The sequence below is a fragment of the Podarcis vaucheri genome (genome assembly GCF_965113315.1).
Source record: "Podarcis vaucheri genome assembly, chromosome: 17".
NCBI classification, from domain to species: Eukaryota; Metazoa; Chordata; class Lepidosauria; order Squamata; family Lacertidae; genus Podarcis; species Podarcis vaucheri.
Genome location: NC_138755.1, coordinates 3,815,962 through 3,833,445, shown reverse-complemented (window position 1 = coordinate 3,833,445; position 17,484 = coordinate 3,815,962). Strand labels below are relative to the sequence as shown.

The 17,484-nt window shown below is 48.7% G+C and overlaps 1 protein-coding gene across 4 annotated transcripts in view; it reads left to right on the top strand.

Moving 5' to 3' along the window:
- FLNA (filamin A) overlaps window positions 1–17,484 on the top strand; it is an 85,924-nt gene that overhangs the window by 33,438 nt on the left and 35,002 nt on the right. For all 4 annotated transcript variants that reach the window (XM_082205695.1, XM_082205693.1, XM_082205694.1 and 1 more), the window contains exons 11-23: window positions 2,316–2,442; window positions 3,862–3,998; window positions 4,595–4,788; window positions 5,454–5,567; window positions 5,700–5,843; window positions 6,194–6,317; window positions 9,646–9,806; window positions 9,902–9,992; window positions 10,789–10,958; window positions 11,430–11,547; window positions 14,268–14,530; window positions 15,652–16,249; window positions 16,990–17,163. In XM_082205695.1, the coding sequence (XP_082061821.1) occupies window positions 2,316–2,442; window positions 3,862–3,998; window positions 4,595–4,788; window positions 5,454–5,567; window positions 5,700–5,843; window positions 6,194–6,317; window positions 9,646–9,806; window positions 9,902–9,992; window positions 10,789–10,958; window positions 11,430–11,547; window positions 14,268–14,530; window positions 15,652–16,249; window positions 16,990–17,163 (2,415 nt within the window). The remainder of the gene's footprint in view (window positions 1–2,315; window positions 2,443–3,861; window positions 3,999–4,594; window positions 4,789–5,453; window positions 5,568–5,699; window positions 5,844–6,193; window positions 6,318–9,645; window positions 9,807–9,901; window positions 9,993–10,788; window positions 10,959–11,429; window positions 11,548–14,267; window positions 14,531–15,651; window positions 16,250–16,989; window positions 17,164–17,484) is intronic.

Below are 17,484 nucleotides of genomic sequence, written 5' to 3'. Positions count from 1 at the left end.
TGGGAGCCTGATGACACTTTGCATAGACTCAGAGGCATTCAGGGTGCAGCTGCTGCACATGTCTTAAAGCAGACCCCCTAGCTTCTATGGTAATGCCCCTTTGGAAGGCAAGCAGTATACTGCAAAGCCCATCTAGCTAGTGTATGCCCAGATCTGTTTGGGGAACAGGAAGAAACTGCAGAGCAGTGTTCAAAACACCCATTGTTCTAAGCACGTTTTGTGACAGGGACTTTCATTAGTGCGAGAGGTTTCTGAGCTCTGGGCGCAGAAATGTGCCTAAGATTTCAGATTAAAACTGCAGAGTGGAAAGAAAGGAGGACTTTTTTCTGCCTCCCCACTTCCAGCTACTCTCTGAAGACTGGAGAAGAGACCCTATTAAGAATATTAGGGGGTGGGCAGGGGAAGGACTAGACCATGTGAAAAATGAACATATTTTAGCTGCAGTTCATCTTCAGCTTTGTATTGTTATAAAAAAGTGTGCCTGGCCATTCCCTTGTTGCTCCCATAACCTAGGTTTAAGGTGCCATTTAGCTCCTAGCCTTCATAACTCGTTTCTAACACGGCTGCAGAGTTATTTATTACCAATGAGGGAACAGGCTGATTGCACAAGAGGCTGTTGCTTCTGCTGTGCTGGAGCATCCATTGATGGGGACGTGGTGATTTGGGCTCCACTGACTCTGACATGGCAAGCTCTAGAAACTCTTTGAAGCCTAAGAAGCTATCAATCTCGCTTGCTTGCCCATGGACTGTTTTAAAATTTGTGGGTCTTACAGCAGGAAGTTCTTCTGGTGCAAGTGTAACTGGTCTATAGGAGGGGCTGATGGTGGCATTTGTACTTTGTGCAACCATGGAAATGTGCTGAGGCAAGGAAGCAAAGCAGTAAATTGAGTGGCTGTTGTGGAGTCATGGCGGGGCAAGCAGAGCCACAAACCACTGTAGAAAACATAATTGGGTTCTTGTCTGGGCTGGAAGGAGAGGCTGCAGCAATGCAGAGAGGTATGTGAATGATGGAGGAGCTGGATTTTGACAGTTCTAACCCTGGGTTCAAACCGCAAGCATTCAAAGCAGAGGTTGGGTAACTAGGCCCCAGGCAGACTTCAGGAGCCTGAGACATTTGTCGGAGCTGAAGATCTCTCCCAGCTGGAAGATAACATCTTGAGAAAGTGACTGCATTTTATTCCCTTGGAGGCTGTAGCCTGCAAAGAGCCCTCAAGAGATGCTTGGGTTTGTCAGTGGTGGGGAGCAGAGCGCAGTATAATGTTACGACATCCAGGACTCTTTGGAGATGCCAAACAGCAAGCTGTACTTAAGCTGGTTGCAGCTGTGTGTCAGTGTTTTGATCCAGACCCCCTCCATGGGGCTTTGGTGTAAGGGCTGCAGTTACTAGAGAAGTGTGATGGGGGAATTGAATGCAAATGGGCACCAGGGTGAGGGGAGACCAGAGTCCCACCCACCAGCCCCACCTCCTCGCCAATGTAGAGGATGCTAAGAAGCTGCTGGTTCCTTTAGCTCAATATTGTCTAGCCAGGGGTGGGGAATCTTTTTGACCAAACCCTGTGGGCAAACCTGTCAAAGTTGACCAGCAGGAGCGAAGGGAGATAGCGGTCAAGTGCGATCGAACCCCCTGCACATTAGCTGATGTGCTAGAGTTCAGTCCCACTTTCTGCAGGGAATCTAGCTGAGTCTTTACCTGCCTCACACCTGACATCGCATATGGTGTCAGGTGTGGGCAGGTGGGCATGGTTTGGGGAAATGGCCTGGTAGGACAGATTTCGCCCATGAGCCAGAGGTTCCCCACCCCTGGTCTGAACTGATGGGCAGTGACTCTCCAGGATTTTAGACAGGGCATCCCTGGAGACACCAGGATTTGAACTAGGGACCTGCATACATTCATGCAGAGCAGATGCTCTTCCACCTGTGAAGCACTCCCAACCTATACTTGTTCTTGGCAGCATTCCCAATTATCTTGCCTTTCCTCCAGGGTGCTCAGAATAGTGTGCATAAGAGTTGAATCCTCCTTTTTGTCTTCTATTATTTGGGAGTAAGACTGGGATAGGGACTGAGATCAGGTATGTTCCGTGTGCTTCATGGACCCAGTGGGCATTTGACCCTAGTAGCTCTCCCTGGGAGCCATGCTGAGACTTGTGATAAACATGATGTACAAGAACTCGTTGACTTATCTTCCGCAAGGGGAGGGCATGCTTGCATGATCTTCCTTGGTAATATGTAACTGGCAGGTATATGGGTTTTGTTTTGCTTTTTCTGTATGTTGTGAAGTTCCTTCCGCCCTCAACCACCACAATCTCTTCCCACAGAAGGACTTGAGGAGCGTGTCAAGCAGAAGGACCTGGGCGATGGGGTGTATGGTTTTGAGTACTACCCCACAATTCCTGGCAACTACACAGTCACAATCACTTGGGGTGGGCAGCACATCCCCCGCAGGTAAGAAGCGGGAAGGCTGGGGAAGGAGGGGGGGAGAGAACTATTTCCATCTGAAAGAGAGAAGGAAAGGGATGCTTGCTGAGACTCAGGGAGATACTATGAGTTATAGGGGTGCCTTGAATCTCTTCCTTGCCTTGATCCTTCTAGCATTCAACTTGATGGTCTCAGCTGTAGAGTTTTCATTTCATTTATATTTGAATAAAAATTTAGATACTACTTCTCAATCCTAAATAGAGGTCCCCAAACACCTTATTTTTGAGGCCTTTTAGTATGTGCCCCCCTCCCCAGGGGAGGTCAGGAGGGCAGCAGCTTGAGAACGGCCCTTTTCGGTGGTGGCTCCCTGCTTGTGGAATCCTCTCCCCAGGGAGGCATTCCTGGTTACCCTCTTTATCAGTTTATTGAAAGAGGCAAAAACTTTTATTTTCTCCCATTTGTTGCATCTTCCTTGCTCATCTTCTAGACCTGTCTTTTTATATCTTATTGGTGTTTTGGTTTTTTATACTTGGTTGAAATCTTTGCTTTATAATTCACTTTGGTCCAGTTTCCATGAAAAAAGCAACTAATGCTGTGAATCACCCTGGGAGCTTTGGATGAAGGGTGGTGTACAAATTTAATAAATGTAAGAAATAAAATAAACAGACCACACAACTAAAATCCTAGGTAAAATACACTTAAAAACAGAGCAGATTGGGGCTTTGATTCCAATTAACCAACAGGAGAGCCGGCATGACTTCCAGAGGGGGTGGAGATCTAGCGTTGGTGCAATATGTCTCCTCTTCTGGGGGAATGAGTGTTCTCTTTCAGCCTGCAAACTTACAGATGTTCCCGTATTTTGCACAATTCCCTGAGGGGTGAGGGGGGCAAACACAATCTGCTACTCAAGAGATTTATAACTAGGCAAACAGACTAGGTAGGACTTAATTAGGGACCTGTTGTGTTTTTGGGGATGGGTGGCTGTCCAATCACAGCAATAGTGCACAGGGCCTGACCAAGGCATTTGCTGCTTAAGTGGAGCAATTGATGACTCCGTCTCCAAGCCTAAGTGCTCAATCAGCCAAGTTGTTTTGGCACCTGAGGCAGAAAATCCCACAAGGGCCACTCCTTCTTTCCCTGGCAGTGTACAACATAGCTGTAATAAATTAACCATTTGCAGTCCTTTTGTGACACACAAAACCAGCTGGCCCCTCAGTCTACCAAATGATAGGGCTGGCTTCCTGCAGCTTTCTTTGTTCTGCAGTCTGATACCTCCTCATGTGATGACTTGCAAGTGTGCTAGCTGCACTGCTGGAGCAAACTGGAGCAGGCAAGTTTCATTAGCAAATCGGCCTGTTAAGATAATCCATTTTATCTTAAGGCTGAGATCGAACATAAATGTTTTTTATTCCCCCCCCCCCCCGGCCTTTTTTTTTTTTTTTTTAGCCCATTTGAGGTAAAAGTGGGAACGGAATGTACAAACCAGAAGGTGCGGGCCTGGGGGCCAGGCTTGGAAGGAGGCGTGGTCGGCAAGTCTGCTGATTTCGTGGTGGAAGCCATTGGTGATGACGTTGGCACACTAGGTAACCGGCAAAGTTGGGAGAGGAGCGGAAGTGGCTTGGCATTTGTGGCATTGGTGTTTACGCAATGCATAACTGACTTGGGGAATTCATTGTCACAGTGTTGTGGCCTCCTAGCTTAGATGGCTCCAAAGCTCAAGCAGATTTCTGAAGGACGCCGCTTCTCTGTCAGCATTGGCCTTGACGCTAAAGGAGCCTCCAGGTTCCTGGATGGTATGATTTGGTGTTCAGGGAAAAGGGACAGTAATGGAACCAGTAACATCCTTACCTGGGATCTCTTTGCCTGAGGAAGCCCACCTGCCCCTTCAGCTGCAGTCACCTTGGGCAGTTTAAGGCCTTTGCTTAGGTGGAGCTTTGTTTAGCCACCTTTGTTACTTTTACCTTGTCTGTGTATTCAAAAATTGTTTAAATGACTTTCACTTGGTTCTAAGCAGCCTTCAGAACCCTTGTAGGATTAAGTAGTCAGCCTTAGACGCTGATATGCTATCAGTGTTTTAGCTAAATACAAGTCTTCATGATAACGTAACTGTTGGGATAGGCATTTCCGAGTGTTGGTTTAACTGTGAGCTAATGCCTGGTTCTGCATGTGCTCCTGGCAGGCTTCTCTGTGGAGGGTCCCTCGCAGGCCAAGATTGAGTGTGACGACAAGGGCGATGGCTCCTGCAATGTGCGCTATTGGCCCCAGGAGCCAGGCGAATATGCAGTCCATGTGCTCTGCAACAACGAAGACATCAAGCTCAGCCCCTTCATGGCGGAAATCAAAGCTGCTCCCAAGGACTTCTACCCAGAGAAGGTAAGTGTCTGCATGAAGGAGACTCCTTTTGGGATGGTGCATCCTGGCACTCTTGTGTGTCTATGTATAAGGCTGTGAGGGAAGCAGAACTGAGAACCAGTAACTGGCCCATGTTGGTGGCTTGAGAACTCGTCACAACCACGTCTGTAGGGGTGTCTTGCCAACTGCTCTTCCTGGTGTGAGCATACACATTATTGGAAAGCTGATCTTGGCTGTAAAGGTTCTAGGTTTTATGACTGTGTGGAAGAGCTTGGTAGTTGGAGGTCACAGTTAAGGGAAGGGTTGAGTGGTGCTTCTGGTTGAGGAGTGGCAATGGTAGAAAAAGGTCTTCAAGCACATTGTCCCTTTTGGCAATCCAAACTTTTATTTTGATTTGCTGTCAGCCAGTGGTGTTCTGCTGCCCTTCTCCCCACCACCAAGTACTCCAGATGGGAGCTGGGCAAGACTAGCTCGAGCTACATGGGAGTAGCGTCCCAAAAAAAAACATTTCCAGCATGGAGTTGTGTGCTTGGCACAGCTCTCACAACCTCAAGTGTTGTGTCCATGCTCCAGCCATTCCCGCTGAATGAAGGTTTAGCTGTAAACCTTATGATGACCAGTGCAGTGTGTTCTAACTGTGCAGAAGTTGCTTTGGAGTTCACACCTCTCTTCCAACCCCTCTCCAGGTCAAAGCCCATGGTCCAGGCTTGGAGAAAACGGGCGTTGCAGTCAACAAGCCAGCTGAGTTCACAGTAGATGCCAAGAGTGGTGGAAAGGCTCCTCTCAAGGTGCAAGTACAGGTGAGACTTGGTGCTTGTGCTACAGAGGGGGCGTAGCTTTATCTCGTGCTGTCACTATGAAGAATGGGAGAAGAGGCTTCCAGGATGCTGATCTTACCACAGAGGACTACTGTTTTTGTTTCTCCGTTGCAGGACTCTGAAGGATCCCCTGTGGATGTCTCTGTGAAGGACAATGGCAATGGCACCTACAGCTGCTCCTACCTGCCCAAGAAGCCCGTAAAGCACACAGCGATGGTGTCGTGGGGCGGAGTCAACATCCCCAACAGTCCCTACAGGGTTGGTGTTCTCTGTATTCCACCCTACCCCCAAATCACACTGAGAGCAAAAAATGGATAGATAGCTTAGTTGGTTAGAGCATGGTGCTGATAACACTAAGGTTGCATATTCCTGCATTTCAGGGGGTTGGACTAGATAACCCTCAGGGACCCTTCCAACTTTGTGCTTCTTTGTGTCTTTCGCTTACCAAGTAGCTAAATAAACTTATTTCCCCTTGCAAGCAGATAGCTAGGTCAGGTGTAGACTATAGCTGTCTGTGTGCAGGGTCTTACTGGGCTGGTGTGCTTGTTGTGTAGATTTAATTCCTAATCACATGTTACACCACATTTTTTTTCCATCTCTCACTCTAGGTCAACGTTGGTGCTGGCAGCCACCCCAACAAAGTGAAAGTGTATGGTCCTGGTGTGGCAAAGACTGGCCTGAAGGCTCACGAGCCAACCTACTTCACAGTGGACTGTGCAGAAGCCGGGCAAGGTGAGTCTAGAAGGGCTTCTGTCACCTGGAGTCCAGGCCAAGAAGCCTCAGGGCAGGACTGGTCATGCTGGAAGCACAGCTCTGATAAGCTAGTTGTCTTCTGTTGATGCCCCCCCCCAACAGAGCTGGAGGGGGAAGCTCAGAGAGTGCTCCATTCTGGAGGGTAGACACTGGGGGCAGAACTGCAGGGGGCTTGCTCTGGCCCACTGCCCCAGAATGGAGACCATAAACATTGGGCCCGCAACTTACGCTCACATTACATACACAATCGCAACCTATGCGGGTGGGTGAGAGAATAAATAAATGGAGAGCAGGTCAAACTTGCCAGTCGCCTACACTCTCCATTTGTTTAACACCCCCCACCCCCGCCACTCAGCTGTTTTCTCTTGCTTACTGGGATCAGGGCAGGTTGCAGGAGGGTCCTGGGATGCTCCCTTCCCAGAGCCCAGGATGCAGCCCTCTGCCTTGTTGAGGTGGTGGTTTCCTGACTTTGCACTACTTTTCTTTGTGTGCGGACAACTGCAACTGGAACAGAGCCCCTGGGCCAACTCTGAGCTTCACCAGGTCCTTGTTCCTGGCCTTACTACAGCCTCTACCTTTTAATATAGCAAAACAAGAGTCTCTGTAACAAATTCTGTCAGTTGAAACCCATTCACTTTCATCCTTTGAGGTCACAAAAGCTTATGCCATAATGAATTTGTCTGTCTGTCTAAAGACTGTCACAAGACTTCATTGTACTGTATTTGTTCCCAACAAGCTGGTGCAGCTACCCTTCTGTGTATATTTTTACCTTTTTTGAGACTCCTCTAAAATATATCCCAGTGGCTTTAGCCCCCAATGGCTAAGTGGAGTGTCCATGTTGGAAGCACTGCCCTTCTGGCCCCATAAGCGGCTTGTGTCATTATACATGTTGCCTACTATTGGGGAGAGAGGATGCTGCACTTCGCATCAGAGTTTGTCTGCCGCATTGTGTGTTCTTCATATTCTGTTGGAGTGGCTGGAGCAACCCAGACGGGTGGGTGGGCTTACAAGTAATTACAAGTGGTGGGGATTGTCAGTTAAGTGGGAGTAGAGAAGAAACTTTTTCTTGCATAAAACGACACTGAGAATATTTTTCATTGAAGGGATTGCCCTTGGTCTCTCTCCCTCTTCTTCTGCTGACAGCTAAGGAAACAATAGACAAAGTTGTGCAATCTGTTTCTGCTCCCTCTGCAGAGATCAGCCGCTCCCTTCTTTATTGCCCAGTTCAGCAGATCCTTTTGTATCCTAATAGCTGTTGCTTGCTGCCTCATTTAATGTTTAGAAGCTTTGACCCTTTAAAGTTCCTGTACTTGGGAGGGCTCTCCAGGGCTACGCATCCTACAATGCAGGGTGAGGGAGAAGTAAGGTAGAAAGCAAGGAGAAAGGGAAGAGCCATGCTTCTCCTGACTCCCAACACTCACTCACTCTTGTGCTTGGACCAGTGGCATAGCGTTGGTTGCCGGCGCCTGGGGAGAGCGCTTGCCAGCCCAACCCTCACCACCAGCGCTGGCGCTGGAGCAAAGCAGGGCTGCCTGAGACACTTGCCTGCCTGCCTGCGCAGAGGGGATCCTGGCCAGGGGGGATCCTTGGCGAGTGGAGAAAAGCACTGAGGTCAAAAATGGTGCGCCTGGGGCCATGGCACCCCTGGCACACTACACCCCTGGCTTGGGCCACACCAAACCATGGATTTAAGGTCTCCAAACATGCTTTAAAGCTTCCAGGCTTCCAAACATCTGCTTTTGCTCCCTGCTCAGCATTTCACCTTCTAGCTACAGTGGCCTGCAAAAGTGGAGCAACAGCTATCAACTGTGCCTTATCTGTTTCAATGTCAATGCTAAATAATAGCTAAACTTCCTTCACTGTTGTCTTGCATTAGATCTGAGTCAGGGCACACTCTAATACTGTTTAAGTGTGTCCCTGAACAGTCATTGGCAATGAGATGAGCAGTCCTTGTTTGTTTTTATCATCATTCTCTTTCCCTCAAGGCCTCTTCCCTGTTAGTTGCTGGCTGCTCCTCTGTCCATGAGATACAACAAGGGCATTGTTGCATATGAAGCTAGAAGTGCCTTGAGTTATTTACCCACTCCATTGACATGTATGGCTTGCTAGATTTTCTTTGCTGTCATTTTGACAGTTGTGGTTTTCCCAAAGGGTTCTGGGCATTATAGTTTGGGGAGGATGCCAAGAAACCTATAGCCCTCCCTTGCAGAAATCGCACCCCAGCAAGCCTGGATGCTATAGGATTAAAACCGGTTGTCCCCCCCCCCCCCCGTTGAAGACAACTGACAGAATGCTGGCCTCTGTTGCCAAACTGAAACCTGGTCACGAAGACTCTTCCCCCTCTACTTCAGTGGACTCCTGAAACTACTTGGAATCACTTCCTATTGTGTTCAGTAGGGCTTACTTTCAGTCAAGGTTTCATAATACTGCTGCCTTAGGTCATGATCTCACACTGCATCTCCGTCAGAGGCCAGGAATGATTATGATGATTCCCTGCTCTCCACTCCAGCTGCAAACCTTTGGAGCCAATCAGTAGCTAGGTGTTACTCGAGTACCCACCTGTTGCCTTCAGTACTAGAGACCTGCTACACCAGGAAAGCAGGTGGTGCTGTGGGTTAAACCACAGAGCCTAGGACTTGCCAATCAGAAGGTCGGCAGTTCGAATCCCCGCAACGGGGTGAGCTCCCGTTGCTCGGTCCCGGCTCCTGCCAACCTAGCAGTTCGAAAGCACGTCAAAGTGCAAGTAGATAAATAGGTACCGCTCCGGCAGGAAGGTAAACGGCATTTCCATGCGCCAGAAGTGGCTTAGTCATGCTGGCCACATGACCTGGAAGCTGTACGCCAGCTCCCTCGGCCAATAAAGCGAGATGAGCACCGCAACCCCAGAGTTGGCCACAACTGGACCTAATGGTCAGGGGTCCCTTTACCTTTACACCAGGAACAGGGAACTCATGATCCTCCAGATCAGCAGGTCTTAACCTGTGGGTCCCCAGATGTTGTTGCACTACAACTCCCATCATCCCTGAGCCCTGGCCTTGCTACCTAGGGGTGATGGGAGTTGTAGTTCAACAACATCTGGGGACCCACATGTTGAGAAAGGCTGCTCCAGATGGTGGTGTGGACTACAACTCTCATTCTTCCCTGACCACTAGCTGTTTTGATTGGGGCTGGTGGGAGTGGAGGTTAAATGCCATCTGGAGGGCCACAGGTTCCCCTTCTCTGTGCTGTACCTTTGGGAAGGCCACAATAAAGCAGCTGGGTTCCAGTTAAAGCTGCTGTCTCACTCCCACTTTTTACTTCTTAAAAGGTGACGTGAGCATCGGCATCAAGTGTGCACCAGGCGTTGTGGGCCCAGCAGAGGCAGACATAGACTTTGACATCATTCGGAATGACAATGACACCTTCACAGTCAAGTACACACCCCGCGGTGCTGGCAGCTACACCATTATGGTGCTTTTTGCTGACCAGGTAAGAGCTCCTCTTACTGCAGAAGGGTGGGGGTGGGGAGGAGGCCAAAAGAGTGTAGGAAGCAATGTTTTCACTTGCTTCATGTTCATCTGCAGGCCACCCCCACCAGCCCCATCAGAATCAAAGTGGATCCTTCACATGATGCCAGCAAAGTCAAGGCCGAGGGACCTGGACTCAACAGGAGTGGTGAGCTGGGGGATGCTCTGTAAATGGGGGTGAATTGGGGCTGAACTGTATGGCTGGGTATCGGGATCCTTGGAGCCTAAGCTAGAGCAAGGATAACTAAAATTCCTCCCAAAGGTACCTGCTTCTCTTAAAATTTGTGCAGGAGCTTTGAAGCTCCAACTCTTTAGACCCACTGATTCCCATACTTAGAAGTATGCATGACTCTGGATCCAGGACAGTGCTTGTGTTATGGACCGCCAAATAGTGGGGGCATGATTTATCAATCCTTGGTGGGATGGGGCTTTGTTAGTCCTCAGTACTCCTTGAGGAGCATTTCTATCCCTCCCTCCCACACTGATAGGATCCTGCGAGTAACCAGGGATTATTGGGAATACTCCCAGGAGGTCACGTGGTGGGGAAGGGGCTGTGGTTGGGTTACAGGCCTTCCTTCCTCTGCTGTCCAAAGTTTCTCCCATGTTTATGAGGAGAGGGCATCTAAGGGCATTCTCTCTCCAGTGTTGTCCCATCTCTTAGGCAGAAATCCTCAACCACCCCTTTGGAAGTCAAGAGTGGATGGTGTGAGGAAGGAAATGGGAATACTGAGCCTCTAGTATGGACAGCTGAAGGCAGCTGACAAAAGCATTTTATTGAGTGTCCCAATTTGCAAAATGGGTAGAACTCAAACGTAGGCAAGAGGTGGCTTTGGGCGAATGGTTTGTGTCCTAAACTGGATGATTGGGGTGGGGGGATTCTGGTAAGCTTTGTACTAAGGAGCTTATTAGAAAAGTTGTTTAACTTTCACCTCCCTTCACTACAGGTGTGGAGATAGGCAAGCCAACCTACTTCACAGTCAACACCAAGGCAGCTGGCAAGGCTAAGCTGGATGTCCAGTTCACTGGCCCGGCCAAAGGAGAGGCTGTTAGAGACTCTGAAATAATTGACCACCATGACAACACTTATACTGTCAAATACACCCCTGTGCAGCAGGTGAGTGATGGGGAGGAGACATGGGATCTTAAGGGCTCTCTTATCCCCGAGGCAAGATTTCTTGGTCAGTAGCAGACTTCATCCCAGAACACACAAAGCCTGCTAGGATCTGGCGTCTCCAAACTCTAATAAGAGCAAGGAAAGAGGAGCCTGGTATGGCAGCTTTAGGCAAATAGGATGGTTTGTGGCTTGCATGTAGGGTTGGTGTTCTAGCCTAGTCTTGTCCTGGATGTGCTATATGCAAGGTGTCCCCCCCCCCTTGCGGAGGAGCCCTTGCTAAGTGTCGGGAGGCGTTGCTGTCCAGATACAGGCTTACAGTCTCAGTTAAAGTAGTCTTTAAAATCTACTCAGGTAAGAAACTAGATTTGGCTGTGGCTTGGAGTTGGCAGGATGAGGGCGGGAGAAGGCTGTCTCTTTATCACTCAAAAATGGTGTCTTTAAGTGATGACAGTCATGGTTCTTGACTTTCAGGGTAACATTGGAGTGAATGTTACATATGGAGGAGACCACATCCCCAAAAGCCCTTTCAGTGTGGGAGTGGCACCCACCCTGGACCTCGGCAAGATCAAGATCTCTGGACTTGGCGACAGTATGTATCCCAGTGACTTAAATGCTGGACACAGCAGTGCCTGTACCTGCTTTTTGCTAATCCTGGGAAAGGGTGATGAGCTACACACAGTGTTGACCTCTAACCCCTCTGCATCTAGCATTTCTGACATCATTATAGCATACTTTTGGCCAGCATGAAACAGGCATCTGGATCTCCAGATTTTTGCAGCAGTAACAGGACAGGCTCTTTGTGAAGTCATCCTGGCTCTGGTTGCATCACTGCATGCCTGTATCATTTCATCTGTTCAAAATTTCAAGCTGCGGTCTTTCTTGGCTAGTATACCCAAAGAAAATGTCTTTAAAATGTAAAAGTCTTTGCACATTAGAGTAAGCCTAATTTTATAAAAGCAGCACAAGAGTCAAATTTGGGAATAAGGTAAGATAGCTCTAGTAAAGGTATTGTGTTCCTACAAGTTACAATTTGATCTAAACCCACCCTTAAATTAGTTAGTTTGTCTCTGCCCCCTTCCTTTCAAATGAAGATTGAATTGAACTAGTTCAGTCTTCCCCCAACTTGGTGTTTTCCAGATGCTTTCAACTACAATGTGCTTGGGGCGAACCATGTTGTAGTCCAAAACATCTGGAGGGCACCAGATGTGGAGGAGGGTGGTGCCTGAACTGTACAGCTGCTGTTTACACAACCCTTGTTGGGTTTCTTTTTTAAAAAAAATCTTAAAAGGTAACCACCTAATAAATAAATGATCTATCACACACTTAAAGGTCTACTCTGCTTCTCTGCAGTCATTGGCTTGTCTGAAGTAGGTTGGCCATGTCAAGTTAATCCCTGAGGATTACAATACAGCCAATGTTTGCAGCTGGCTGGTAAAGCCTTCTGGGATCAGACCAAGAGCCCATCTGTTCCAGCATCCCTTGGGAAGTTTTGTTTTGTTTTTCCCCCAAAGATGTTTATTAAAGTTTTTAAAATATAACAATAAAAATGAAAAATAAAAATAAACACAATACAAAATACAACATAAAAACAATTAAACAAATAATTTTCCATAACGTATCTTCCTTACGCTTATTTCCCCAGACCTCCTCATACCTCCCTTCTTTGTATTCCACTTCAATTTGTTAATTCAGCAAATCCTTACCATTAAGCTTTTACCCATTTGTAAACCTTTTTTTTTCCGTATCTCCTGATCCCTTGGGAAGTTTTGGCCCCTGCGAGGCAGATTCAGGCAGCTCAGAAGATATGACCACATTGAGAAGTCTTGCATTAATAGGGTTTTGCAGGCCTGCAATTTTGCAGAGCAAATGTGGAATAGTTTTGCTCTGTTGCTTGCTGTCTTGGGTTTATGAGTTCCAGGAGGCATTGTCCTTCAAGCATACTCACTTTTGCAAATGTACTTTTACAGCCATAAAAACTAGAGTAGGACCTTTCCTGAGTCTTGGGGCCAGATCACATTGCACTTAAAACACAAAGTTCTGCCCAAAATGGCGGTGGCAGCACATCTAGCACTCTTGGTTCCCATCCGCATCCTCTCCTCCAGCAGCAACCCACCCATTAGAACTTGCCCTGGGGTTTCAGTCAGCTGCATTTTTGCCAACCCAGCTCCCGTCATCCTCTTCACCAGCCTGTGATGTGAAGCAGCGACATCATAATTTTATTTGTATGCTTCCCTCCTACAAAAAAATCAAAGCAGCTTTTGCAGCCTAGGAAACGGGAATGCATCTCAATCGGTTGTCACAATAACAATTTCACGGCAAAAGAAAATCACAATGGCAAATATAATAACGTACAAAACCCATAATTGCAGTGCTATAAATATAACAAGATTACATTAACACCACACCTCCTGGCAATAGCAGAAATAACAAGGGGAGCTGGGCGGTTTCCCCTTGGTTCTGGCAAATTCAGCTCCCGTGGTGTTGCCTATTGTGGCAGGACTCGCAAGCCTGCTGCATGTTAAGGGTGAAGCTCAATGCAATGGCCTTTTGAGTGGCAGCTGTGCGAGTCTGCAGAATGATTCTAAGCTATTGCAGCAGCATTCTCCTCGTGCCCATCTCCACCCTCCCCCTTGACACATTGCAGTTTCTGCGCTATGCATGTGTGTACGTTCCTCCCCATACCATGTGGCAGAGCCTCCACACAATAAAAATCCCTGTCAACCCATCTGTGCTCCCAACATCAGCAAGCTTTAAACTGGTCTTGTGTAGTCTTGCCTTACAAGATTGGGGGCATTTTGTCACACAGGCAATCATCTACTACAACCCCCCCCCAGAAGGGTTTTGGGGTTCCATGGAGGTCAAACCATGATGGGAAAATTCCCCATTTTTAGATGCCTCCCAAGTGGCAGCTGGATTAAAAATCTTTGCTTCCTGGAGACCTGCCAGGGCCAGATGATTGGAAGCACTCCAAGGTCTTTGTTTTTTTCAGGAAACACTAGTCATGCCAGTATTTCTCCCCCCCCCCCCCAACTTAACCCAAGCCACAAAAGTATTGTCACCTTCTCTAGGCCTTAGGAAGTGGTGCTATAAATCTGAGAAACGGCTACCTAGGAATCTAGTGGATGGTTCTGTCTTAGCAATTCTTAAGCCGCTCTCTATAGGGCAGGCAAAGCAGTGGATTTTGGGGGTAGGAATACTTGGCCCAGAAGAGGAGGATCTCTCCCCTCCTTTTTTAATTCAAAGGGCCAAATACACTTGAGATCTGACACGAACATGCACACTCTGCCCCCCGCACATTGTTTTTTGCAGAAGTGGAAGTGGGCAAGGACCAGGAGTTCACCGTCAAGTCGAAGGGGGCTGGTGGCCAAGGCAAGGTGGCTGCCAAGATCACAGGCCCCTCCAACAAGCCTGTGCCCTGCAAGGTGGAGCCAGGCCTCAGCTCCGACAACAGCGTGGTGAAGTTCATCCCCCGGGAAGAGGGGCCTTATGAAGTAGACGTGACCTATGATGGTGTGCCAGTCCCAGGCAGCCCCTTCCCTGTGGAGGCTGTACCCCCCACCAACCCATCCAAGGTAGGAGCTACACACACACACACACACACACACACACACACACACACACACCATTAATGTGGCAGAGGGATTGGGCCTTGTTGGCTGATTCAGTCTCTGTGTGGAGGTGCAGAACAGCAGTCTGCTTGCCACCTCCTGTGTTCTAGAACTCTGAGCGGTTTCTTGCAGCATGTATGTGGTGGTGGTCTCATGGGGCATGCACAGAGTGCCCTGTTTTTGAAGTGTCTTTCCTCACCGAATTTGTTTTGTCCTAAATCTTGACTTTTCTTTCTTCCTGTCTCAAACCTTCCATTCCTGTAACTTCACAGTATAATAGCATTCTGACCTAGCCAGTGAGCTCTAGCCATTTCATATACCTAGACCAGGCAAAGCGGGCCTGGTTAGGGGGCATACGGGGGCACTGTGGACAGGAAACCACTATTATGCAGACAGCAAACCCTTAAGAGTCTAGATTAATCTGACGGTGTGGATGTTGGTTATTCCAGTGGGTGGGGGCTTAAATATTTGTGTGTGTGCACGTGCCTAATAAAGAGTATGTGTGACCATATTAGGAGAGACGCATCCTCTCCCTGGGCAAATTAGTGCTTGAGTTTCCAAAAAAACCCCAAAACCCTGAATGCCCTTAATTCTTCTTTCCTGAAAAGGAGGGCTTGTCTAGTAGTGCAGACTTGAGTCGAGGTGGAGTCTGCTGTTCTCCTCCATATGTTGTAAGACTCCAAGTCCTATCATCCCTGACCATTGGTCATGCTGACTGCTGGGACTGCTAGGAGTAAAATGGCACCTGGAGGAGGGGCCCCGGTCCCCCATCCTCCCTGGACTAGAGCCTTCTCATCGCTGTGCTAACTTGTCTCTGGGTGGTTGCCGCTGTAGATTGAGATCTGCACACATCTCCATGAACTCAGTCACTCAGAGCCCTGCATAGATCTGAAGGGGCAGGTTGACCATTTATAAAGCATTTGTCTTCCTCTGGGTGCAGCAAATAGTCACCTTTTGATGGCGGGAGGGTTTGCCTTGATAAATCCTTTTTATTTAAAGGTCTTGTTTGATGGGCCAAAGTGACCATGGAGCATTCTTCTTCTGTCTTCTCTTTCCTTGTTCCCCCTGCCCTTGGCCTGTCCCAGGTGAAGGCCTATGGACCAGGCCTGAAGGGTGGCTTGGCTGGCGCTCCTGCCCCCTTTACCATAGATACCAAAGGGGCTGGCAACGGAGGCCTTGGCCTGACTGTGGAGGGCCCTTGTGAGGCCAAGATCGAGTGCCTGGACAATGGAGATGGCACCTGCTCCGTCTCTTACCTGCCCACGGAGCCTGGCGAGTACAACATCAACATCCTCTTTGCTGACACCCATGTGCCGGGCTCTCCCTTCAAAGCCCAGGTGTTGCCTGGCTTTGATCCGTCCAAAGTGAAGTGTTCTGGGCCAGGGCTGGAGCACGCCACGGTGGGGCAGGCGGGAGAGTTCAGCGTGGACTGCTCCAGCGCCGGCAGCGCAGAGCTCACCATTGAGATCATTTCGGAAAGCGGCACACAGGCTGAGGTCCACGTGCGGGATAACGGTGATGGCACCTACACCATCACTTACATCCCTCTCTGCCCGGGTGTCTACACCATCACAATCAAATACGGTGGGCAGCCTGTGCCAAACTTCCCCAGCAAGCTCAACGTGGAACCAGCTGTGGACACGTCTGGAGTTAAAGTCTACGGGCCCGGAGTGGAAGGCAAAGGTGAGGCTGGCTGGGCCCTCTCCTTGGAAGAGTGTCCCAGTGGGACTTGGCGTTGAGTAGTCTGCAGCCTGTCCTAAGAAGTTTATGGCTTGGGTTTGGAGAGGGGAAAGGGAATTGCTGTGACAAATTTGTGTCAGCCTAATTTGAATTTAGGTGACTTGCTTGAGCTGCAGAAGGAAAACGTAATTGCCTGTCTGTATTTTTGGGAATAAATTTGTTTCCCCCTAGTTATAGGGCAGAGGCACTGGAAGTTTCAAACAACCCTCTTGGGGCTTCCTTAAGACTTCACCAGGCATTATCCTTATAGAAATTTTCATCATAGACAGAAGGGGTAGAAAGTCAAACCTGTTATATGCTGGTGACAAGTGGGCACATGATGCTGGTAAACCATTTTGTCTTGAGCCTGGGGCTTCATAATAAGGGGATTGGAGGTGTAGGCTAGGGAGGAGAGTAATGGGGAGTGAAGACCCTTCATGTCAAGCTTGGCTGTGATAGATGGCCTCCATCTTGCCCTCAGCATGTCTTATTTGGCCTGGGGATATGTCTGGCGATGGGTGCAAACACCTTGGGCTTTTAGCTCAGACCCATATTCCAAATTACTTTCCCAGGTGATGCTGGATACAGTGTAGGGCCTCGGGTCATTCATGAAACAGGGTGCAAAATGAGACTGGGTTGGGAGAGTCCTGTTGTGCAGCCTCCTTCCGTATTCTGTGACTTCTGACCCTGCTTGTGCTCACCAGGTGTGTTCCGTGAAGCCACCACAGAGTTCAGCGTAGATGCACGAGCCCTGACTAAGGCTGGAGGCCCTCATGTCAAGACGAGAGTGTCCAATCCCTCAGGAAACCTGACCGAGAGCTATGTGCGTGATAATGGGGATGGGACCTACAATGTGGAGTACACTCCATATGAAGATGGTGAGAGAGCTGTGTAGCAGCAGGGAGGGGCGTTCATGATGTGGGGAGCCCCCTTGGTACTGATGGTGCAGACCCTAACGGAGGGGCTATGGATTTCCAAGATCCTCTTCAACGCTTGCCTCACAAGCCTGCCCTTTTTGCTTTGAAAATGTGCCCAGTTTCATGGGCAATTGATGCTGTTGTTGTCTTCAGTGTTGGCCACCTGAAACTTCTGGCCCTAGCATTGGGCAAGATGAGGTGACCTCCTTTTTGGAAACTGTGGAGAGTGAAAATGTGTGTGTAGCATGCACACATGCTCTTTAATCATGACTGTTAAGCATG